The 13,480-nt window shown below is 45.6% G+C and overlaps 1 protein-coding gene across 6 annotated transcripts in view; it reads left to right on the forward strand.

Moving 5' to 3' along the window:
• IPO11 (importin 11) overlaps positions 1 to 13,480 on the forward strand; it is a 1,123,558-nt gene that overhangs the window by 966,385 nt on the left and 143,693 nt on the right. The window contains exon 30 of one of the 6 annotated variants that reach the window (XM_063963022.1): positions 3,831 to 3,878. The exons of the other annotated variants lie outside the window; for them this stretch is intronic. Coding sequence (XP_063819092.1) covers positions 3,831 to 3,863 — 33 coding nt within the window. The 3' untranslated portion in view covers positions 3,864 to 3,878. Of the gene's footprint in view, positions 1 to 3,830; positions 3,879 to 13,480 lie in introns of those variants that run through there. 6 annotated transcript variants of the gene reach the window in all.

Consider the following 13,480-nt stretch of genomic DNA (forward strand, 5'->3'; position numbering starts at 1 on the left):
AAAATTTACCAGCGCTTGCTGTTATGAACTATATGATAAAAATAGGTCTCTGAACGGTTTATATAAAAAGAATGTACATTTGTTAAATAAACATATTAAAAACAATTGTTAAAATAAATTTTTAGTGGGCACATGTAAACCTGCATAAAGATAGTTTAACAGATGGGATATTCCGTCCGTGCTGGCTAGGATTCACTCCAATGGTTCTGATTTCACTGGAAAGTACCTCATTAATCGGTTATTTGCATGTTCCGATGATTTAGCAGTGGGTTATTCTCAGTGATCGATGTGCAATATGTCCATCTTGTGGGGAAACGCAGAGTTCAGCCATTTTAAATTGTATCCACAGTGGGTTAAGCACCAAAGAGCATTTCCAAAGTTAGGAGTGACCAAATATGCCAGCGTAGGTAGTAGATACCCAACAAGCAGGTAGATGTGGAGCAGGCTCAACGCGTTTCGCTGTTATCTCAAGTCCAGCTCAGGAGACCCATTTTTTTCATATAGTTCATAACAGCAAGCGCTGGTAAATTTTCATTTTTCTTCTAAGTATTTAGGGAGATTTACCACCCCCATACCAGCTGCTATTGATAGCGCACCCTAAACATTTTTTCTTTCTTTCTGTAGTGTAGTGGCTGGGGGGGACAAGGACTTGTTTATGTGATTGAGTCAACTCCTTCCTGGCTCCCATCCACTGTAACTAGCAGCCTGGGACCTTTAGGCAAATATTTCCTTTAGTCTCCTGCAGAGCCGGAGCATTTTTGAAGTATATTCTGAAGATGAGACCCATAGTTTATGGCCCTTGCGCAAACTTCCATATTTGCATGGTAAACTGACATTTAACCAGGCCTGAAGCTCCTGGACGATGCTGGATGGCTTCCATTGCCACTTTCCAGAAAAGTTGAAAAATAGGGGGGGGGGGGGAGAGAAATAATAATGATGATTTCATATATAATGTAGGTGGAGTCTCCCATATCCAATCTGGTTGGGACCAGAAGTATTTTGGATTTCTGATTGTTCCACATTCTGGAATTTTGTGATTTTGTGGATGAAACAAAGTACAATGAACCATCAGAAAGCAAAGGTATCACTATCTCAGTCGTGCTCAAAAAAATTTGGATTTTGGATATCGAATTTGTGCATACTTACCTACTTCTTAAGTCTCCTCTCAGGAGAGGAGACACTGCATGTCAATTCAGGTGGCGGAGCCAAACTGTCTTGTCATTAGGCTCCACCGCCAACACTGAAAAATGCCTATGATTCGTGGGTCAGCGACGAGGGTGGAGCTAAATGCCCCGCCCCCAACACTGGTAAACAACTGCAAATTGCGGGTCTAAATGAGTAATCTCAGTCATTTCGCCTAGCCCCTTCCTGCTGCCCCGCAATTGCTCCCTTCACTAGGAAGTGGCAGGATGCGGGAGAGTAGTCTACTCTTCCGGGGCTGCGGGGGACTGCCCCAAAATTCGTGAGTCTCCCGCAGCTTCCAGGAATTTAGGCAAGTATGGATTTGTGAAACTCAACCTGTAATTTATGTATATAATAAAGCATTTTATGATCAACCTGTAAAGAGTATTGGTGCAGTTCATGTAAATTGATGAAACTATTTCCGGAGGTAGACTGTAAAAGCTGTCGTCAGGGTTACTCCACATTAGCGCTCGCAGGACGGGCGCTTGTCATATATCTCCATAACAAAAATTACCATTTTCAACAACCTTCTCTTGTTATAAATATATCTCTTAAGCTTCATGAAGATTGTTCACTCTGGGGTCTATGTACAAAGCCTTGGAGAGAAATAAAGTACCAGCCAATCAGCTCCTAACTGCCATGTTACAGCCTTACAGTTTGCAGTTTGTTATCCCTCTATCATCACTGGTAAGCAGCTATTGTAACCATTGTGCCACTGGACTGCTGCGGGTGTTTACCAAGGTGGACTGGGACGTGCCTCTGTGATGCATCATCCACATTGTTGACCACAGAGTGGGGAATGCATACCTCCCAACCTCCCCGGGTGGCAAATTGGGACCCACACATCGCTGAAAAGTGTGTGGCCTGTGGGAAAGGGGGCATGGCTTTGCAGGGATGCCGCGATCATGGACCACGCCTCCCATTTTAGTCACAGTGGGGTCATGGCCAGCGCTCTGTGAGCTGCAAGCCATGCCCCCAGTCCCTCTGCCTCATCGCTGCTATGCACTGCACTAAGCAAAGCAGCGATTGTCAGGAGCCTCCCAACTGCCCACTCGCACCAAGGGGCACTACAGGTGAGGGACAGCAGGACAGTCCAAACAAAACTGGACTGTCCCGGGACAGTTGGGAGTTATGGGGAATTGTGTGATCACACAGCACTGTAGTACAGTGTACCTTGCCCTTCCACTTGATCATTACTGCATACTTCCCTCTTCCTTTTGCCCGTGCTCATATTTCCCCTGGCCCGCAGCCCACTGGTGGATCCAGAAGGGGTTGATAACGGCGATCGCTCCCTGTAACACACAGCACCAGCAGACGCTGCTGATTCTGTAGGCAGCCGTGTAGCCTCGGGCAGCGTACAGGCTGAGGGTAAGCTGCACCGCACTCAGTGCCGGGATACTAGGCTAGCAGAGCCTAACCCCTCCTCCCTGGGCAGCTAGTGCACGGAACCTCTGGGCTCCACCTCCCTTCACATGGCGGCATCCGGGATGACAGTTGGGGGCATATAATGTGTATTTGGCAGCACTGCTGGGGGCATTTGTGTATCTGGCAGCACTGCTAGTGGCATATAATGTGTATCCGGCACTGGGGGCATTTGTGTATCTGGCAGCACTGGGGGCATTTGTGTATCTGGCAGCACTGTGGGGGCATTTGTGTATCTAGCAGCACTGCTGGGGGCATATAATGTGTATCTGGCAGCACTGCTGGGGGCATTTGTGTATCTGGCAGCACTGCTGGGGGCATTTGTGTATCTGGCAGCACTGCTAGGGACATTTATGTATCTGGCAGCACTGCTGGGGGCATATAATGTGTATCTGGCAGCACTGCTGGGGCATTGTGTATCTGGCAGCATTGCTGGGGCATTTGTGTATCTGGCAGCACTGCTGGGGGCTTTTGTGTATCTGGCAGCACTGCTGGGGCATTTGTGTATCTGGCAGCACTGCTGGGGGCATATAATGTGTATCTGGCAGCACTGCTGGGGGCATTGTGTATCTGGCAGCATTGCTGGGGCATTTGTGTATCTGGCAGCACTGCTGGGGGCATTTGTGTATCTGGCAGCACTGCTGGGGGCATTTGTGTATCTGGCAGCACTGCTGGGGGCATTGTGTATCTGGCAGCACTGCTGGCGGCATTGTGTATCTGGCAGCATTGCTGTGGCATTTGTATCTGGCAGCATTGCTGGGGCATTTGTATCTGGCAGCACTGCTGGGGCATTTGTGTATCGGGCAGCACTGCTTGGGGCGTATAATGTATATCTGGCAGCTCTGGGGGCATTTGTGTATCTGGCAGTACTGCTGGGGGCATTTGTGTATCTGGCAGTACTGCTGGGGGCATTTGTGTATCTGGCAGCACTGCTGGGGGCATTTGCATATCTGGTCGGCCCCCACACATTTTCACCTCACTAATTCTGGCCCTCTTTTCAAAAGGTTTGGACACCCCTGCTTTAATGCATAACCTCTGAGCTTCTCGTGGGCACAGTATGAACAGTATGACATTTACACTTCCTAAGTAACACAACTGGCATCATAATTAACAATCATTTTACTCTGGCATTGGCTTTGTAAATACACTGCTGTTTCTTAAGTATAGTCATTTAATTAAATAAATGTGTCATAAAGCATTTACCTTGTAATTAAATTCCATTACAGGAGCTAACACTGAGAGAGAGAAAACACGTATAAGGTTTTTATGTCTTCCCTGCTGAGGTGGTTGCTTAATTAAAGCCAATTACAATTAAATAATATGTTAGACCTGATCATTGTATAATGCGTCAATCTGTATTGCTTTCTAATAAAAGTTCTTGTCAATCCCTGAGTGACGTTTTGTCTCGTGAAGCTTAATGAGAGCCTTGCAGTAGCTTTTTCATTGATTGTTTGATATGGGATCTGCATTCATTTTTCTCCTAACAATTTCCAGTGTATTTTGATTTCTTTCACCGCCGAGCATCAGTGGAGCGCTACAAAGAAAAGATCAGAATGTATGTTATTCTGATGCAGACCAGAGACCTGTGGGAGCTGTGACATTTCTGCTGGTCAGGTTTAATGTTACCTCCTCTATAATACAAGTAATCTATAAAGAATGCAATATCTATAGCAGTTGTTTGCATTGTCATTTCTGTTATATTATGAAGAGCATGATTTATTACTTTGCATCTTAAGGGAAATATATAGATTAGCTTTTACATTTGTTTATCAATTGCTTAAACTTGAGCCTGTTTATTTATAAACGTGTGAGTTATACAGTGTTCCGCTATGGAGATGTGACATGTTTTATATGACCATAAAAAATGGAGAGTACGTAGCGTTACCCCCTAGGCTGTCAGGTATTCTGGCACTTCAATCTTTCACCCCTCTACAGCTGACGTTTGGGAAGTAGAGTTTATGCCATTATTTATGCCCCATTTAGATTGCAAATGCCGGGTCACACCCGGGAATTGGAAACGGGTCCTTTCCAGGTGCGACCCATCATTGGACCCTTTCAGACTGGCTTCCGGACCCAGCATTATGCTGGGTCAGGTTGCCATCTGGGGCACAGACAGAGCCAGCATAGGAGGTGGGTACAGAGGCGGCGCTGGAGATGACATCATCTCTGCACCGCCTCTCCCTATGCTGTGAATGGGTACCGGGTCGCATCGACCCAGGTAATCTGTTCACACTGTGCCTGACCCGGGAATAACCCTTCTTTATTCCCGGGTTGAATTACTGGGTCAGGCAACCCGGAAATTCGGCAGTGACTCGTTCACACTGCACTGTCGACCTGGCAAAATACCGGGTTATTTGTGCAGTGTGAATGGGGTATTACACTTTCAGTATTTACGCGGACATCGATACCCAGATGAAATAATTTGCTGACCTCTTTTCACACAGTACAATCGTTTTTCCTTTTAGTTTCTATTTCGAAATAGAGCTGGTGTGGGTAACAATGCCTCAGCAGTAAAAGTTGTCAGGCCCCTAATCCCTGCATGGCCCCTAGGCTTCAGCCTAGTTAGCCTAATGGATAATACTATCCTGGTTACCACCCATCCAGGATTAGTCCGGGTAGTCCTGAAAATATGTACAAACAGTGACTAATCTTGAACGTCAAGTGCCCGGAATGGATAGGACCATCTTTACCCCACTATTGACGGCAAAAAGTGTTTTTGCACTCTCTATGATGGAGCGGAACAAAGAAAGAAAGCCCAGATTTCCGTGTTCTGCTCAGCATGGTGTCTCTCAGCTGTAATGTTCTAGGCTTTGTTGCAGGAAAATTTGATGTGCAAAGCTTCTTAGGTGAGACGTCCCAGAATCATACCCAGCGACATCATGACATAACTGTAGTGCATCTATAGTGTTTGCGGTGCACACGGGCCCCTGACTCCCAAGAGGGGCCCCCACAGCACACGCTGCACCCATTTTTTTAAATATTACCTCCGGAGTCCCGCTCCAACGTCAGCAGCACACTGGAATCACGTGAAAATGGCGCAGCGGCCCATTGTGAGTGCCTGCATGGTGCACCTGCACAGCCGCGGGCACACTACTCACAGCAAACGACCCGCAACTAGTAGCAGTTGCAGGTCAGATGAGGAAGAATAAATAAGAAAAGAAACTGGCACTCTTGGTCTGGGCCTTTAAATAGCTGTTCAACAAGAAAAAATTATGGGAGCGCTGTTCAGCTCAGCAAATTTTAATACTAAGCAATCAATATGGTGAATGAAACACCTTGACAAAGATTATCACAAAAAATACAATAAAATATAACCTATAAAATGTAAAATCAAAGCCGTGTAGCTGTATAAAAAGAATCTATATCATTCACAGTCCTGGAGACATGTGATACATGCAAGCCTTGTTAGCTGATGTTGTTGAAATAGGCTAATAGCACTTGTGGTTTGTCACAAAGTCCCGATTATTAAGGTTAGAGAATCGTTATCCCAATAAATATTGCTGCGTTGGACTCCAAAGACAGCAAGACAAGAATGTCCGTCTGTATAAATCATATAACATGCTGCTTACCAGCTCAAGGTGCTGCTGGTGGAGAGCTCCTGTTGAGCCGTGCGTCCACAGCCACGGTAGGCAGCTACGTATGTTAGGGTGCGGCGATAAAAAAATCCGTAAGCGGCTCTCACTCTAGGTGCGACAGTAAGATATGCTGGTATAGCGCAGCTGGTGCAGAGAAGACGTGTCAGTGCGTTCCGGCTGTATAGATGAATATGGAGCTTCTTCGGATGCAAGTGCTGCACAATTGAGTCATAAAGCTCCGGATGGGGTGCTGGAATAGTAAACGGCTGCAAGTTTAAGAAGATGCCAATCCAACATGTTTCTCAACCTATCTGGCTGGTCGTTTCTTTAAAGGAAGTGTGTGAGGAAGGCCCCCTCTGTATATTTGCTGCAGTCTTTAGTACATACATTCAGGGGATCCTGAAGATTTCTATAGGGGCTGCTAGGCTGTCAGATTTACCAAGCTCCGTCCCCGCAGGTAACACCATCATCAAATCGTGGTAGTCGCTGTAGCCTATGGGCTGCACTTTGCAAAAATTACATAGAGGAACCCTCCCTGGATATGGGTGCTCAACATGCGCGGGCAGAAGACCGCGGACTCCCAAATGAATGAAATAATTGCATTTTCTTTCACTTTGCTTCCTACACATCACATAGTCCCTGTCCCATACATTAGTACATGTGTCCTTTTCCATTCTTGTTGCGTTTGCGCGTAGCGGCAGCGCTATCCCGCTGGAGCCAGCGTTCAGTCGCTCCCGTGGGTCTGTACTCAGTGGGCAGCGGGAGTGTATGCAACGCAGCAGCAGTCTATGAGTACACATATGTACTCACGGGCAAAACGTAATTTCCTGTTGTCACAAATAGCAGTGATTAGTAATGACAATTATCAGGTCTATAGCCTTATCATTTTTAAATATGTGAGGACTAGATAATTCTCAATTCAGTCCTGTAAAGACACGTTAGTAAAATTATGTATTTCCTAATTCACATCACTGTATATTTATTTATTACCTTCGTTAGGCTAGCTATAAGAAACATGCATCATGTTTGTGGCTGCATAATTATGCAGCTAGGCGATTATTATAAATCAGACTTTTTTAATTACATTTACACTGCATTAAATTCTATTTCCATAGCCTCCTAGTTCTGTACATATCTCATTGAATAGACATTGAATGTTCAGGTGTGGGACTGCGTATCAAACCAGTCAAGTGTTTCTCGAATTGACAGCTCAGAGAAATCCCTTCAGTATGTCTGAGTTATCAGTTTAGGTTATTTAAATGTTAAGTAGCTCTAGACTGATAGCATCGTCTATAATCTCCCTAATCTCAGTGGTTCAGAATTGCTAACTATGGCGTTTAACATTCTGCCAGGAATAGACACACTTATCTGAGACCTGTGTTGTCTTTTCTTAATTATAATGGTAGGAAAAGAAAGTTATTTTATAGTATACCACATAGCAGTGTATTTTAGGGGAAATTCAGTTAGACACAGGGCCACCTTAACGTACAGGCACATTGGGCAGCTGCCCAGGGCCCTACACTTCTAGGGGCCTTCGAGCAGGGGTGGGTGGAGGTCACACTTATCAGAGTGGCCAGGCAGCATACTCTACCTGCCTCCCAGCCTGCATCCAGCTGATTGATTGATGAATGGCTGGAGCTATCCACCCATCAGAATGCTGACGGACATAAATGCAAGCAGAGAGATGGCGTAAGACCGCAGGAAGGGCAAGATATCATTTTTTTTTTATTGGTTCCCGTGAATGGACAGCAATTGTCCCATTCGCAGCTAAATGAAGCAACCCCATAGAGTTTGGGGGTTTTTTTTGGCAAATGCTCTCAAATAGCTCAGGACAGGCATTTTCTATTAAGTCATCATATTTACAATTACAATGGACTGATGATCGGCCATTTTTTCTTTTCTACTGCTTGTCTGTGAAAATCCCTAAAAACTCCTATGGGGTATGCGTCTCACACAGTGTACCCACCAAGGCTTTGTTCAGATTCAGACGCACAATGACAGAAATGTCTTGTAAACCTTCCTGAGTGGTAGCTGGGAGGTGGCTAAACAGGCGCACAGCAATGGCCCGTCCTGTGGGCAGGTAGTGGGCAAGTCGCTGAAGTGTTTGTATACACAGACGCTCAATGGCTCACATTGGAGGACATAGGGCTCGTGCAAGTTTTCCCTGGGGGTGACTAAAGATGCACCAGGAGGTCCATGGACCCTGACAGCGGACATCCCAGCCCTTGCACATTCATACACGGATCTATACCAGGGTGGGCTTTGTTAGCGGTTTTGCATATTCCTGAATCAGGCCCAATATCAGATTTTTGTTTTAGAAAGGAGGTTTTAGGGAAAAAAAAAACTAAAAACTTACATGTACTCGCAACAACTGGTAACGCTTGCAAAAGAATACGAGTGCTGTAATATCCCTGACAAATCATGTCTTCTACCAGGGAGGGATTACACCAGAGAAAGCGTTGACCCTTGCTGTCATTTGCATGATGTTTATAGAAAACTCTTTTTATTTTTGCATTTTCAATAGCTTCTCATTACTCTAAGTAGCAAGAAGACAGATGACCCATTTTTAAAGTTAATTAAGCCCAACATCCTTCATCGCTTTTAATTCCTTTTTAAACGTTACAGAAGCTGGAAGATGTAAAGTTTGCCTTTCCACTTGACCTCATGAAATAAACTGTTTTATCGGCAATCCATGACCCATGGATACATTTTGCTCCCTTCTTTTCTCAGACTGACATCTTTTTCAACGCCATCTAACAGGGTCACAATAGCGGAAATATTTTTGACTGCTATGAAAGACTTAAGCCATCTAAAACACAAGCTTGTAACTTTCCTTTTTCACAGCTTCATTTTCTCCCAGGGTTTGCCTGGTCACTAAGAATTGTTCATCAGAGCTGTTTTTTTCTCGTAATGAAATTCAGATTTGTAAGCAGCTTCCCTTGCAGCAGAAGACCATTTCCACTCAGAGTTTTGGATGTAAGCTGTGATTTGGTGAGTTGTCACATCAAATTGTACTTTGTCTTGGAGCTCGATCAGAATGTGCTGCCTTATACAGTTTCAGTATTTGTTTCAGTTCCCCACTGATCTAAAGAAATAAAAATTACATTTATATATACACTGCTCAAAAAAATAAAGGGAACACTTAAACAACACATCCTAGATCTGAATGAATGAAATATTCTTATTAAATACTTTGTTCTGGGGGCGTGGCTTGAGGCCTAACTGAGAGGAAGTGTCCCGAGAGAGCTCCTGCAGATCCAAACCCCTATAACCCCTCAAATAGGCTTTTACCCCACCTGTCTCTCCCCTATACCACCCCACAGTTGCCCATGCTAATTAGGGTACTAAGGGAGTGAGCTGCAGAGCCGGAGCAGGGCTTGTCCTGTGCTTGCGGGTTGCGGCCTTCCCTGAGAGACGAAGCCGGGGCCTAAATTTATTCATACCTCCGCCCAGGATCGCCCACCGCCCGGCCGCTGAAACGCTGCCCCCAGACTTACCCTTATCATCATACCACCTACCCCTTGCCTGGGGAGGCCTGACAGGGAGGACGAAGGAGTAACGTGTGCTCCTGATAGTGCAGGGCCGGAGCCGAACTGAATCGCGGAGCTCCGGTGGCGGCGGCCATATTGGGTGTGGCGTCTGACGAGACGCAGACGCTACACCGCTCCAAGAAGCCTGCTGGCCGCTGTAATTGACGGGGGGGACGGGCGGAGGCCGCTGAGGGGCCTGGGAGCATTTAACAGCGCAATAAACCCCTGGGGGCACCGCTATAAATCCCCATAAGAAGCTACACCATATATTAATGACGGCGGCCATCTTGGTTGTGGCAGACCAGGCACGTCCTATATCACCTGCACTCTGCTGCCCCTGCTGGAGATGTGAAAACACAATCTCCCTATTATCACAAGAAATCAAAGCAAAATCTCAACCCAGCAGCTGATATTTCTTATCTCTTACATCACATCTCTTACATCACATCTTATACAACCACGGAAAAGTGTGTTGTAAAGAGGGACGCTCTCCCGTGGACCCCTCTCACTGTCTTCATCGGTTAATAGGACCAAAGACCTATAAATTATGTGATTTCACGGATGCCTGACTTCCCCCTCACCCGGACCAACAGTTGAACACGTAACATCCAAGTGGACCGTTCTTGTTACCACTCCTTAAACGGACGTTTTACTTTCACCAGATATTATGAGCAGAGCGAACACCAGAGCAAAAAAAACAGGAGCTTCTCAAGATATCTCACAACACTTCTCACGCCGGGAAAAACCGTCAGAAGCTTCATCTCCATCCTCACCGATGCCAACCCCCATCATGGATCAGACGGATGCACCCTCAACTAAGGCGGACATCCAATCCCTCCAGAACATGATACTAGACCTTAAGAGTTCATTTACGACAGCTCTCCAGACAGCGATCGGGGAATTAAAATCTGACGTGGCGGCTCTGGACTCCCGCACAACCGCGTTAGAATCACGGGTGGACCACCAACAAAATCTCCACAAACAAGTGGGGGAGGACATGAGCTACCTATCCAGTGAATTGGAAATCCTTAAGGATAAGGTTGAGGACAGTGAAAATCGCGAAAGACGGAACAACTTACGCATCCGCAATGTTCCGGAATCTATCACAGCCTCTGAATTGGAACCATACCTCCAACGCTTGTTTCTACACCTGGTTCCGTCACTTTCAAATTCTACCATCTCGATAGAGAGAGCTCACCGCGCCTTGAGACCTAAACCAAAGGACTCGGAGCCTCCCCGCGATGTTATTCTCCGATTTTTGTCCTTCAAGATTAAAAATAGCATCACTCTGGCGTGCAGAAATTCAACCTCGATTTTATTTGAAGACTCCCGGCTTCAGATTTATCAAGATCTGTCACCAGTGACCATTGCTAAGCGACGTGATTTATGCTCTGTTACCACCACACTGCGTGACAATGGTTATAAATATCGCTGGGGATTCCCTTTTCGCCTCATTGTGGAGATTGATGGCAAAATTTACACCATTCGCTCTCCTGATGATGGGGACAAATTGCTTCGAAAGTTGCAGCTGACCCCAGCTGCTACCTCATAGACGAGAAGCTCCTGCCGTTTAATTTTAATGTTTTTATAACGTTTAATCTACTCGATTTTGTTCGCAATCTTGCTCAACTGTTATGTAAGCCCTGTTTTAGGTTCCGATCCATACGCAACTGCGCATTAACTCTCTTCTTAGAAGGGTTCTTGCTGACAGACCTTTATGCCTCACGTAGTACTATGTTGTCGTCTCGCTGGGTTGGTCGGCAGCTGGGAGCCATTGCCGTATACATAGATTAATGGAATGTATCCTTTTCCGAAGCCGTGAGGGCTGTTTCTGGCGGCCGACCTGCCCAGCGATCGTACCATTGGTTTTATTGTTAACACTAAATTGTTACTATTTGTTATATGATCACTCATACTATCGGGTTCTATAGTTCGGAATATCGCGCCCCTGAAGTAGATCTTAGGTTGCTACACAACGGTCCGCCCGACCCGTTTATTAGTGGTTTCGGGTGAGGGGCGTCCGTGTCCTATCTTGATACCTCCTCCCCCGAATCTTAGGGATTAAAGTTATTATCACGCATAGAGGGGCAATACCCTCGTCTGTTATATTGTATTTGCGTCCCGCCAGCGAGCTCTCTCACTTTTCTCTTCTTTGAGAGCTCAACCTTGGCAGCCGAGTATCCTGCCTACTGGATACTACGTCTGCTTTATTCCTTTTTGTTCTTCTTTCTTCTATTCCCCTCCTCTTATAGACCCCGATTACAGTCCACCTGTATATTGACACCCCTGTAACCACAGAAAGTTTGTTTAACTTAACTAACATTGTTCGTACACAGAATTATATACTCCTATTTTGCTCTTTTTTTGTTGTTGTCTCTTTCGTCCATATTAGCAGAGTCCGGGACCCTAGAGATCTCCAGCGAATTACCCCCTCTTCAGCTTCAAACATGCCGCTAAAATGCCTGTCCATTAATGTCAAAGGGCTGAACACTCCCCAGAAACGCTCTCATCTCCACAGATCTCTCAAGACATTAAAAGGTGACGTGATTTTCTTACAGGAGACACACTTAAAATCAGATTCCCATCCCTCCCTGACATCTAAACAATTTCCTATGGTCTGGTACTCCAATCATACAGCAAAAAAACATGGGGTGGCTATCTTAATAAGGGGGTCCGTCCCTTTCCAATTCCTAGACTGTAAGCACGACAATGAAGGCCGATACGTAATGGTGAGAGGTAAAATTGGACACGAGGAGGTTACCTTGGCTAACCTGTACTCTCCAAACACTGCCCAATCCAAATTCTTTCGTAAGTTTTTTCACGAACTTTACTCATATAGACGAGGTAAAATACTTGTTGGTGGCGATTTCAACATGACTCTCACGGGCATGGACAGGTCCGGCCCTTTGCGTAGTAGTCAAACCCCAAATTCCTCCGTATTACACAGGGGCATGGCCGAGGCTGGTTTGTTCGATGTCTGGCGATTCCTTAACCCGACCACCAGGGACTATACCTTCTACTCTAATCCGCACGATGTGTACTCTCGTATTGACATGTTCTTGAGTTGTGCACCTCTCTCCCGCACCGCTCGCTTTTCCTCGATAGTCCCACTTACCTGGACAGATCACGCAGCTTTAACTGCGACTTTTGACATTTTTGATATCCCTGACGGTAGACCGACATGGAGACTAAACGAGACACTATTGAAGATCCCTAAGTTTCAGGACTTAATTAAGACAGAACTTCGGGATTATTTCGCGGTTAATGTAGAAGGTGACTGTAATATAGCCACTATATGGGAAGCCCATAAGGCGGTTATCAGGGGATCCATTATCCAATATGCATCCCGCCGTAAGAGAGACCGAGAAAGCCAAATTGCCCTGTTAACGGATAATATTGCAACATTGGATAAAGAACATAAACGCACATGCTCTAAAAAAACTCTAGCCGAACTTTCAAAAGCACGTGATGACCTACAATCTCTCTTGGCAGAGAATATTGAGCGCTCGCTTCGATGGGCCAATCAATCATTTTACGATAAAAGTAACAAGGCACATACTTTATTAGCTAACCAATTACGTGCCAAAAAAGCTAATCAATGCATCCATACTATTAGACAACCTTCAGGTAACATTACCTATGACCCCAAAACAATTAATGGTATCTTTTATGACTATTATAGGACACTCTATAACCTTGATCCTCCGTCCGACCCCTTAGCACAAGCCGATCAGGCACAACAATATTTAGACTCATGCGCTCTCCCTCGTA

The sequence above is a fragment of the Pseudophryne corroboree genome, chromosome 1, assembly GCF_028390025.1.
Source record: "Pseudophryne corroboree isolate aPseCor3 chromosome 1, aPseCor3.hap2, whole genome shotgun sequence".
NCBI lineage: Eukaryota > Metazoa > Chordata > Amphibia > Anura > Myobatrachidae > Pseudophryne > Pseudophryne corroboree.